This window comes from Hyposmocoma kahamanoa, unplaced genomic scaffold, assembly GCF_003589595.1.
Source record: "Hyposmocoma kahamanoa isolate Upper Pololo Valley unplaced genomic scaffold, ASM358959v1 78, whole genome shotgun sequence".
NCBI lineage: Eukaryota > Metazoa > Arthropoda > Insecta > Lepidoptera > Cosmopterigidae > Hyposmocoma > Hyposmocoma kahamanoa.
The window spans coordinates 5,261,893-5,274,581 of record NW_020653945.1 but is presented as its reverse complement, the minus strand read 5'-3'; the positions used below and the strand labels follow the sequence as shown (position 1 = coordinate 5,274,581).

Below are 12,689 nucleotides of genomic sequence, written 5' to 3'. Positions count from 1 at the left end.
TACAAATATTTTGTACGAGTCATAGTCCTTAGGCCGCTTCATGTTCATTTTTTCTATTGTTACGCATAAGCTAGTTTTGCGCTGAATGTATCTATTGATCTGACACACTGTCACTTCCTTTGATACATTATAAATATAAATTGGAATTTTCACTTCAGCGGCCTTAAAACGACCTTCCGCATCGGTAGCACTACCTCTATTTCCCACAAAGCGGTTTCTCAATTTTCTTTTTTGATAAACAATCCATTCATCATTTTTTTCTGGCTTCTTCCACTCGCCTTCGCGCACAATATCTGCTAGCGTTCTTTGTTTACGTTCACTCTCGCCGACAGCGCGGGCGGCCGCGCGACTCCGCTCCAACGCCGACGTAATATTCGGAGCGGGCGCAGGAACACGAGCCGGCATACGTGCCGGCGCAGGCGACGGCGGCCGCTGAGGCGGGGTCGTTGCCCGCGCCGGCTCACGCGCCGGCACACGCGCCGACGCGGGCGACGGCGGCGGCAGCTGAGGCGGGGGCCGCTCGGTCGTTGGCGATGACGAGTGTGTCATTACCAAGCTATCGCACGGACTCGAGCAAACTACCGACACGTTACTATTTTTATCAATTTCTATGGAATTATTGATGTTATTCTTGCTAAATGATGAATATAAATGATGATTCCCGTTGTCAAGTGCAGTTTGTGAGTGTATAATATTTCTGTACATAGTCTCGGAGCCATCGGGCGATTTATTACCCTCAGCGGTCACAATATTTTCCGACACATTATGAAGTAAACCCATGGGACCGCTGTTATACTCATAACCATCACGGAAAGCAGCACCACGCTTGGTATTTACTCTCTGAACATTTGTATCATTCACATTAACCAGTGAGGTCAGTTTTAACGCATCCAAGTCCAACGCTAGCATAGTTAATTGCTCCTTTGTAGCGAATTGTTCGTTAATTTTGTGGACATCCTGTTGTAGCTTTAAAATATCCTTTAGAAGCCTAGTCGTGTCGACGTGATCAAAATAAACCGGGGGCAATCTGTGCAAGTCCCTGGCAACAAATATTGGAAAAGATTCAGGGTTACCTTCCTTCATTAAAGTCACTATATCATCGATATCACGCCGGGTCTTGCCAGTTCCTTTTCTTATTTTCTTACGCCTTGCAGACGGTATAGAATCAAACAACAGATCCTTAGCGGTTTTAATTTCCAGCTCCGTGAATGCACTAGTGCAGATTTGGGAGATTCCATCTTCCTTCATAACATCTATTTTGTTATTGACAAAAGTCAGTAATTCGTTTATTACCACGTTACAGCTTGCACATTTCACTAAATTTGACGTCATTTTATCACTGATTATTACTCGATTACACGTCCAACCGCGAGGGCGCGCGGGACGAGACCATATAAATACAACACACAAAATTAGACCCGCTGTGCACCCGACCCGATACGCACCCGTTCTCTGTGTATTTCCCGCTTTAAGTAACACAGTGATTTATGTTTGAATAAAACATGCATGTATTTGCCCAGCACTCGTAATAAAAATATGAAGAAATAGAAGAGAAAGTTTTAGTCAGACCGAAAGAAAGAGGGCAACAAGAATGAATGAATGAATGAAATATTCTTTAATAACAGTGCGCATAGAAAAGAATGAGCATGAAGCTTTACTATTGCTTTTATAGGACTCCTAATTGGGATTACCAGCGAAGTCTCGCTAGCTTTTAGAGTAATTTAGAGCTGGTACTGATGATAGTTGGTACTTCCAAATCACACTATTTAAAAATATTCGTGGTGAAGACAGCGTAGAAATAAGTTGACATGTCACATGTGCCTATGTTTTTTTTGCACACACTCACATCCCCGCACTTGGGAAACTCTGTATAGCGGATGTTAAGGACACACACATAGACTACCACAAATTACATTCAAACTCGCGAGAGAACTAAATGTAGGCGATACAAATATTTCTTTCGGCCCGGGACCTCTGCGTGGTAGACCAGCATAGTAACTATTCGGCCAAAGAGGCACGCTTAACTTTCAATAGTATATACAATACTTACCAATATAAGCTCTAACGTCATATGAAGTACCAATTGGAGCTCCGTGGTACTGCTTAGCTGGTACGAGCTGGACGCTAGGTGGCGCTAACGGAGTCAACTCCAAGTGGAATGGATACGCGTTGGAGCCTAGCCGCTTTATTAACGCCTCCTGGGAAAGATATTTTTCAATTACTGAAAGAAACTCATTGGATTACCTTTTCAATTATTATTACAATAAAAAGTTAAAACAAAAATTAAATAAAAAGTTTAAAATAAAAATTAAATTAAGCCAGATGGGGTATTCAAGGGCTGGTTACCATGTCGACGTATTTGTACAGCTATGCATAAGGCAAACGCTGTCAGTATTTTGATCACTCTGACGTGGAAAGCAAGTCAAATTAGCTTAATCTAGCTAATTGATAATTGAGTTGTTCATGTAGGTTATGCAATAAATTTATGCCCACGGACTTTTTCAACACATTATCGCCCTATGGATTTTTTATGTCAAGATTAAGCAAAAGTTTTGGGCTCGAAAAATCTGAACGTATATTTTGCATAAATTTGAAGCATAAAAAAAAATAAACATTTGCAATTTAACTATATTATATTAAATTTATTTTGTGAATTCAATTTCTACAGTATTTTTAGAATTTGGAAATTGTTTATTTTATATCGGATACATTGTGGCTGCATGCGTCTGTGACTTCTATAACATTTTAGTTCGAGTTGTATTATCTATGGAAGAACAGCTAGCAATCTGTTAAAAAAAATATAAAAAACCCGCCATTTGCAAAGTCAGTAAATGTTGTGTTGTGAAGCGATGTTTATTATATACAAGAAACAAATAATCGTTGTATCTGTTTCCTCGCAAACGTGATGAAAAACATTGTATGTCGTGCTACATTTTGCGGTAAGTCATTAAGCCTAAGAAAGTCTCGTTAATAATGTTATTTACCGCCCATAACGCACAATGCACTATTACTTTAACTTTATCTAACCTCACGACGATAATCACGACTAAGTGGTTAATAGTACGTTTTTCGGGATTTTAAAATCGTTGAAACATTTTACCAAACGTACCTTTGGTTTAATAACGCTACATGTAGTCATACGTAAAAAGTGCTTTTATCTCATGGAAATCATAAAAATAACACTAATTTCATTAAACAAAATATTATGCATGTGAAATTTTATAACTTTCCTTGTTTAAGCATAAAAAAATTACGCTTTTACGTTTATATGGCGTGAAATTCCCTGCGTGCAGATTTATTCCCCGAACGCTATAACTTAGGCCTTTTCAAGGCGAGAGTGAATATAGACATTATTTAGGTGTGCATGCTCAATGGTCGACCTCACCATCACTTTTCATCAAGTGAAATGGAGGTCATATGCACGCTTATTCTCGTACTAATAACTTCGTACAATATTTAAATCCTCTCCTCAAAACTTATGATTTTGTAAATATGACCTCATTACACCAAAGGTGCGATGTTAGGATTATATTCTTTTGGGATGTTAAAAAGCTGTTACGTAGCATTTTTATTTACTTTCTCATAATGTAATAATGCGGGAGCATACCCTACTAAATAAAAAATTCACTCAAGTAACATTCCAAATTCGACCCGACCGTGCCTCACTTCACTCTCATTCGTTTCATTGTTATGTAAAATACACAGCCTAAACGTCTAGTCGCCAACATTTTCTCCTTAAAACGCTAATGTCGTCTTCTTTACGGCTGCCTGGGGTACAAACTTTATAATCTATGGCCGCAAAACTGAAATTGCTGCTGTTTTATTCATGTTTTGTAGCGTACGAAATTTTAAAATTTAATTACAATTTTGTGGAAAGCAATTACGTGTGTTTTGGGAATAGTCGGAAAGATAGAAAAATAATCTTTAGAAGGCTGTTTTAGTGAATTTATATGAATAAGATATTAGTAAACTCCTTACCACCTGTACACAATGTCTTCTAAGCACAAATTCAAAGCACTATATACCGGCAACATCTACTCTCGCTACAAAAACCAGTCTAGTTTATTTAAATTTCACTATCATTTTTCTTATCCTCACGTACTCTTTTTCTTGGCCTTTTTAAAATTTTTACTTTGATTTATTACACTAAAACATATTATGCACAATCACATGTTTTAGTGTAATAAATTATTTACTAATATAAAGATTATTTGACTTTGTCTAACAGTAATCACGACTAACGCTCAACTCACTGGCGCAGAGTCGAAGCGTCGCGACGCGTCATGTTTTTGCGCTAGTGTGTGTTGAGCCTAAGTTACTAATGATATGTTTTTCTGGATTTTAATACCGTTGAAACATGACATACCGTATCCTTGGTCACATGTGATCACATGTCAGAAGTTGTTTATCATATGAAGTCAATAAAAAAAATTAACTACATAAAGCAAGTTATGCACCTATGTATATGCGAAATTTTATGTTCTATTTGGGTATACAAAAGTTATTTAGATTTTCAGCTCATTTTTTTGCCATTTTGATGATATTAGGCGAAGTGGACATTCACACTAAACAAACATAACTATTTAATCAGACAACACAATTTTTTTAAGGTCGAACAGTGTTAGTAACTTACAAATATAACTTAAAGATTAGGTTAGTGGTAATTTTATAATAGTTGCACAAAAATTTAATTATAAAAAGTGGCAGCCGACTCTCAGAACTCTCACCCGCATCCAGACCTTATGTTTTTCTGTGAAACTATTCAATCAGGACAGGAAGATTTCATAATGGGTAGGTCATTTCTATCAGGCATGACCTGTAAAATGGTGTTGGTGCTGCTCCTCGGTCTACTAATAATGGCATTGAAACCATCAACCCGCGCCTCTGTAAACACAGTAGAAGCATTGCAAAAGCGGGGCTACCTCATCAACGTTCTAAACCCATTATTGTATGTGACTCGTACGGCACTAAGCGATTTGTTAGTATAACTGAATCACAGGTTGCTCGTGTAGAACGATTGGCAGTAGGCTTTGAAAAGTGTAATTTTTACTTGCTTACTACATCGACCGAACCTGCGTGCCAGCTTATTACTTCTGAATTGCCAGTCCCTTATGTTGCCTCTCTATATCATTATGCAGTCCATAAGCAATGAAACTCTCGTATTTGAACCTTCGAAATGTAATTAAACAATTTTGTGTAGTTTAGTGTATTTGTAATTCCAAAGTTACATATATTAACATTCAGTGGTTAAATGTTAGTCCAGTTTGTACAAAATTACTCTCTCAATTTACTACAGTCGTCACAGAGAGGGTTTAGCGAAATTAATTCTATATGGTTTAAGCCCTTCCCTCGGGGTGTGTTTGCTTGGTCAATCTAAAGTTTCGTTCCGGGGCGATATTTTAGGATACGTACGCTACAGAGAGTATAGAGAGAGGTATAGAGTTGTGAGTGTACTTTGACAGGTCATTAGAGACGCTTCATTTATATCCCATCGACCGGAATCGCCCCGCCCAAAATCCTCAGAGGTTGCTGGTGCCAAAGATACAGCTAAGAGATAGAATCCGAAATAGTTTCTTTACCCAGTACATTTCAGTGCCTCAAAGGATCAAAGTAAAGGGTGACAACAACCGTTGGTGTCTTTGGTATTATTTCCTTCCCTCGCGTGCGCTGAAGCACACGCGTGAATGAATATTGGGCGGGAGAAATATAAGATATCGGAAGCCATTGATTCGCTAAGAAGATTATCGAAGCATCGAGCAAGATATAACTAATAATTCTATGGACAGTATAAGTCGATTCCTTTAAAATTTGTTTTATCCTGACTTTACAATTTTATAACTTGAAGAACAAAGAAAAGTGAATGGGTTGTGTCGAAGTTGATATGTTTATAAAGGAACAACGAAATAACAAGTGCATGGTAAAAGACAACACACTGAACAGACCTCAAATAATGAATAAGGACGATGATGACACGGCGTACGCCGATCTAGAAATTTGGAACAGGTATCCTACGTGAATGAAGTTATGGCATTGTAAGTTGAGACATAGCCCATAAACAAATATAAGAAAGAAATCCATTTAATATGCAAATATGTGACGACCTTGGTGACCCAATGGTACCCACCCACCCAACGTTTCGGCTTCGATTTGGGTGACCAATTTGGGAAATTAATTTTTTAATCGGTTCTAGTCTCTGTGCTCTGGTACTCATTGTGCAGGGAATTTGAGATCCTATAATTAGTGTTGTTGTCTGGCACATTATTATCATTACGTATATTTATTTTAGATTCGCCCTTTAAAAATTAAAAGTTAATCTAAAATATTAATTTTAAATTTTTAAATGAAAGATTAAGGTGCATGTGTAACATTATTATCATTATCCTTTTTTATTATTTGAGGTTCAGGTCAGGTGTCCTGTCTTTTCACCCGTCATGCCACTGCGGCCGTCAACCTGAGACATTAGTTGACAAGTCCCATGTGCTTGTGATTTCACCAGCACCCTTACCTTATACTTACTTCAAAACCGGAACGCAGTAATGCTGACATTACTGGTTGGCGGCAGAAATAGATAAGGTGGCAGTACTTTCTTGGACAAACTCTTTCACAAGGAGCTCTATTGCTATATCTACTGCTACTGAAACTTCTATGGGTAAGTCGTCCTGTTCACATCGAACTTTAGAATTAACGCTCTGGACTAGGAGATGCACGAATGGTGCTTCCCCGCACGACGTACCATTTCTTTCCCGTACATCTGGCGCGCTATACGCGTAGACGCGTTATAAAATAAAATAAAAATAACTTTACTTCAGTCAGATTTCTGAAGGTGGTCCATACAAAAGGGTTAGTAAAACAAAATTTAAATCTTAAGGAACTAAGTGTTAGAATACAAAAAAATCCAAATGAAAAAATAAAAATATAAAATCAGAAACATTAACATATTCATATTGTAACGTTTATTATTAAAGTCTATGCCATGGATACGATAAGAAGAAAGGTTATCCGCGGAATTTCTGAATTCTGTGGAGATATCCTAACTTGACACTTGGCGCAGCTCTCAAATAAGTGGGTATTGCTTTTGTTACCTATTCATATTACGAAGGTTTTAGGTACAGTCAGAAAGAAAGTAAACACACCTAAAAACACACCACACAAGAAAAAAATAAATAAAAGGAAACAACATAGAAAAAAAAGAAAAATATTAATTATAAAACATTCATACTTAAGACACTATGTCTTATCTGGTGAAGTTTGAAATTGTCAACTTATGTCTCAATGTGACGGGGACAGTAGCAGTGCCCCTCAAATCTTTACGATTTAAAGCTGTGTGTGGCACTGCAACAGTTGTGGACAGGCGTGCAGCTTACTAATAGGCTCACGACTTGTTCGTCCCGTCACTTGATATTATAAAAAAAAACAAATGATTAGGGAACAAAACCAGGTACGAAAACTAAATTACACCATAGATTATCTAATTAAATATAATGACCCTAAGCATAAAGATATTTTGTGTGGTACCAGTCGCGGTAACAAAATGATCGCTAACTCACTTTTTGCTGGAAAACTGATTTTCTTTAAGGTCCTAAAGTTAGCTCTAGACTCCATAGCGAGTAGATAGTTCACACTGGGGTCCAGTTCTTAACAACTTGGTCGCACTAAATAAACCACTTAAAAATATGAAAAATCTGCAAAATGACAATTTTTCAGGAGAGAGGTTTAAATATTCTACGATAGGAATTAGTCTTTTTCAATGATACCAAGTGTCGGGACGAACAAGTCGTGCGCCTGGTGGTAAGCGACACGCCTATCCATAACAGTTGCAGTGCCACTCAGGGCAGTCATAAAGATCCGAGGGGTACTGCCATAACGCCAGTCACCCTGAGACATAATTTGACAAGTCCCAAGTCCTGTACACGAGTACTCTTACTTTCAAACGCAATAATGCTCAAATTACTGCTTGTTTGCAGAGATAGGTAAGGTGGCAGTACTTTCCTGGACGAACTCTTTAACAAGGAATTCTATTGCTTTTATAGTTGATAATGTTGTAAAATTTTAGAAATACATAATTTGTTTCATTTAGTTCGTTTTATTTTTATTAATTGCACTTTAGAAGTATTGGTACGACCAAAACACAAACTTACCTTCACACTATTTTAATAACGCTTCCGTTTCAAAGTATCTGTCTATCTATCATCGATTTGCTCTCAATATTTATACGTCACTATGTCCGTTCTTTTGATCCATGAAATCGGTAGTGCCCTATATGTATTGGTTTTGGGACGGATTATTTATATCTTTTACTTTGCTACATCCTATGTAGCCTGTAATATGGGTAACGATTTTATGGAATGTGATATTATTGTGAGTGATATGCTTTTGTGAACGGTTATATTGTATTGGAGGCTGTATTGCTTTCAACAGTCGCGTGACTGAAATTAAAATGATATCAAGTTATAATTCTAGTGTCGGCGAACTAAAGCACTAAAGTTAAAAAGTGCTTCATTTGTTAATGTATGATTATATTATATATATTTTTTGTGTTGTTTATAGTGTTGGAAGATGTGAATAAGATTAAAATTACAAATTTATGAAGTAACACATGAATTTGAAGCCGGTAGACGTATTAATTTAAATGAATGATGTTGGATTTTGACTTATGTGCTTTAGTCCGCCGACCCTAGAATTATTGTTCAGGTGATATTCAATGTGTTAGATAAATATCATTTGCACCGATGAATGTTATCTCTTGGCACGACTTAACCTTTCTATTACAATAGAATAATAAAACCGTTAACACTTCTTTTAATTATAAACGTACATGGACTTAATGATCTTGATTTTAGTCCATCGTACGGGTAGTGAGTGCGCTAAATGCTTTTTCTGAATTCTAGTTTTGAATTAGTTCTTTATTCATCTGGTCGTTTTTTTAAACTGCAGGAACTTCGTAAAATATCGCCTGCCGACTCAGTTCTAACTAATTCAACTAAGTTAATTCTGCATAAAAATTATTAAGTTTAAAATTAAGTGCCAATGCGCAAAAGTGCTTTAAACTTGATAGTTCTTTTTTGGCAAATGGATACGCCTTTGTGGCTATTATGTAAAATTTTGAGATATTATTAACTAAAAAAATTTAAATTTCAGAAACATAATAACGCGTTTAATGAGACTCTTTTAATTAGCAAAAACACGAATTTTGACAATAGAATTTTCGTTCAGAACAAAAAAGAGCGCCTTTGTGATATGGTTTATGAAATTATAATTGACAGATTTAAAAACAGGAGTAGAAAAAGGAGCTGTTTTACCGTGTATTGCCGGCAAAATTACTTGGCCTGACCTACCACGCTGTTATACGCATGTAAATATTTCTACAACGTCTTTATTCGTTGTGTCATCGGGATGAAAATACCCTAAAAAGTAATTAATAATAATGCAAGGGTGTTTATTTTTTCATACAACTGGTTAACTATTTAAAGCTGCTTTAATTAGTCAACTCACTTCTAAGGTTCGCTCGTGTAATCAAGTTAACATGAATGTTGCAATAGATGAAAGCATGTCGCTTCGAGTCGCTTGTAGTGTATCTATATTTTAGTCGGGAGCTTGGTTAGCTCATATAAAGTTCATATTTTCTAGTTCAGATAGCAGCAAACATGATATTTTGACGGTTGCGTGTAATTTCCCGCTATTGTTATGTAGAGATCAGTTTTGCTAAAATATTGGTCGTGTAATTCTAGCGAAGGCTTTAGTTATTATCGAGTTCTTAGGTTTTCGCGATTGTTACACATAGGAAATGAAACTATTTTTCCGGATTTAAATCGTGTATATTTGTTTTATCAAACAACAACACGCAGGTTCCATTCAACTGCCTCTGTGGCCGAACGGTTACCATGCCGGACTGCCACGCCGAGGTCCCAGGTTCGATTCCCGGGCCGGGAGAAATATTTGTGTGATCTACATTTGTTTCTCTCGTGAGTTCTCACACACACACTCACACACTCTCACACTCTCTCACACACACACACACACGCACGCACACACACACACACACACACGCTCACACACACAAGCACGCACGCACGCACGCACGCACGCACGCACGCACGCACGCACGCACGCACGCATGCACGGACGCACACACACCCAGAGAGACAAGCATATTCATACACCCACTCGCGCTCACGAAAACACACGTGATCTAACTCTTCAAATTAACACTTAAATAATACATTGTAACATAACATAATATAATACATATAATATTATATATATTGTAAATTATTATTAACAAACGCTCATTTCCAAACTTTTTTATAGAGTATCGTCAAAATATTTGTATATTTATATATACATTGAAAACTGAATATATATAAATAATTTGTACTTATAAATTGCTACATATAAAGTAATAAAATCTGATAGATACGGAACAGCCTGTATATGCACGTATAGCATCCCAACCAAGCTGGTTTCGCCGAGCCCCCGGAATGTGATGGCTTGTAAAGAACACGATATTTTATAAAACTACAGCATTTTTTAGTTTTTACTTCTGTTTAAATTTTAATGATTATGAAAAGATTATATTATATAGTTATTTATATTTAATTTATTAAGATTGTTAATGTGTATGGAACGCCGCATCTAGTACACTAGTACATGAATATTGTTGATCCTCAGCGTTATAATTCCCATTTGGGATTGGGTCTAACTTCCTTGTGTTTTCCACTTTGCACGGTTGGACGTATTATTTTCAAAAACATGGCAGGGTAAATTAAACCGTTAAATCTATGGCGATGTTATCTGTCCACCTATGCAGGATTGTTTGTAAAATACTTATAACCTCGCAAGCTACTTAATTTGTTCCATGACTTTTACAAAATATATTGAATTTATTAAAAACAAACGTTTAAGTTTTTGTTGTACTATCTGATAATTTTTAGATCTGTATTTTGGTTGTAAAATAAGTTCAAACGTAGAATTTTGACTTTTTGGAGTACACTCTTTTATGACTCTTTTTAACAGTGATATAATTGATAACTTCGCCAACATCAAGAAGGCATGCGTACTCAGTGATTTCCGATGTCAGACTTCATTCAGAAGGGAATCTACAATATACTGCACAAGTGATATATTAAAGCGATTTTCCATCGGCGACACGAGACGAGAATTGAAATTTGTATGACAAAATTTCAATTCTCTCCTATCCCATCTTCGGCGGAAATAGTCTGCATTGACGAGGATGGGCGGGGCCTTGCCGATGGAAAAACACCTTTATAGTCAAAGATTTTATAAGTAAAAAATAGGTAGATATATGCGTGTCAGGCTAAATGTTGACTAATAAGCCAATTGGAGCTCAATCTCGCGTTGCACTCTGAAGTTGCTGAGTCTCCGAAACGTCATAGACAATCGGAGAAAATACATAACGTATCTACTTTCTTTTTATATAAAATTTTTTGATGACGGTTATAATAATAATGTGCAGTCAACAGCACATCAAACTGAAGAGGTTGTAAACCGCTAATGTCTACATAATTTATTTCATAAGTAAAGTCGAAAGAAAAATAAAGGCTGTAACAAGAAAAGGGTATAAAAAACAGGCACAACGCTACAAAACACTCCCTACTTAAAAACGTGAGACAGACAGAAGGATCAAAATTAGACGAGCAGTTCTGCTCGCTTCAGTGATTGAGCAGAGAGTGACGAGGGAACGAAACAAAATGAGAATGAATTAAAGGAAGGAATTAAAGAACGTTTCCAAATTTGAAAACAAGTGGCAAGGATACAAATTGTCTTTTTTAATAATAAGGTGATAAAAAGGTGGAATGACGATGGAAGGATATCACATCGTCACAAAACTGTACGCTTTCGTTCGGATATCGCCTTTAGTGCAACGGAACAAGATCTGTCAATTTAAAGCTTGATGTGTCTCAAATTATGGAACTTCGTGTGTTATGAGTATCAGAGCTATGGAATTCACACCCATAACATCCAGGCCAGATGCCAGAAAAGAAGCAAGAAAAGTTCAAATCTCAAATTAGTTATACTTAGAGAATAACTTACGTCATTTCATTTCACGTCATTTCATTACGAGACTATTTAAATAATAAAGTTTAGTGTAAGTTTAAAAGCTATTAACTGTAAAAGAGACAGTTTTAATCACACATCAAAGCTGTTCCACAGAGTCGGCATCCGAGTTTATACTTCAATTGAAGTTCAATATAGGCTGGATGTACGCAAAAGCACCATAAATGGGTTATTTATTGCTACCGTAAACCTCAGCAACGGTCGCTCTGTCGCGCTACGACCGGAATAAAATTAAAATACATTTTTTGTGAGCGTTACGTGTGAAGAGACACCTAAACATTATGCAATTGTTTGTTAAAATCTCTACATTACGCGTTCAAATTTTTCACAATAATAAATGTGACAGTGTTTATTACTTAACCTACAGCTGACTGTTTATGTCTATGGTATAGGTAGCGACTTTGTAGCTACGTATTGTTTAAAGTGATATTAACATCCGTTCGAGAATGAAATAGGTGCTACGGCGTAGAAGTGCGGATACAAGTCTGCTACACCGATACTATCCCATGAGTTAGTTAATTTTTAGAACAGAGCTTGGAATATAAAAAGCAATCGATCTGACCTCGTAAGATGTCAAAAAGAAGAACCATGTCCATCACTACACTTCTTTCTTC

At 36.6% G+C, this 12,689-nt stretch overlaps 1 protein-coding gene across 1 annotated transcript in view; it reads right to left on the bottom strand.

Moving 5' to 3' along the window:
- The window catches only part of LOC113233194 (beta-arrestin-1-like), an 88,840-nt gene that overhangs the window by 55,727 nt on the left and 20,424 nt on the right, over positions 1–12,689 (bottom strand). Inside the window, exon 4 of the mRNA XM_026468231.1 lies at positions 2,051–2,198. Within this exon, the coding sequence (XP_026324016.1) occupies positions 2,051–2,198 (148 nt within the window). The remainder of the gene's footprint in view (positions 1–2,050; positions 2,199–12,689) is intronic.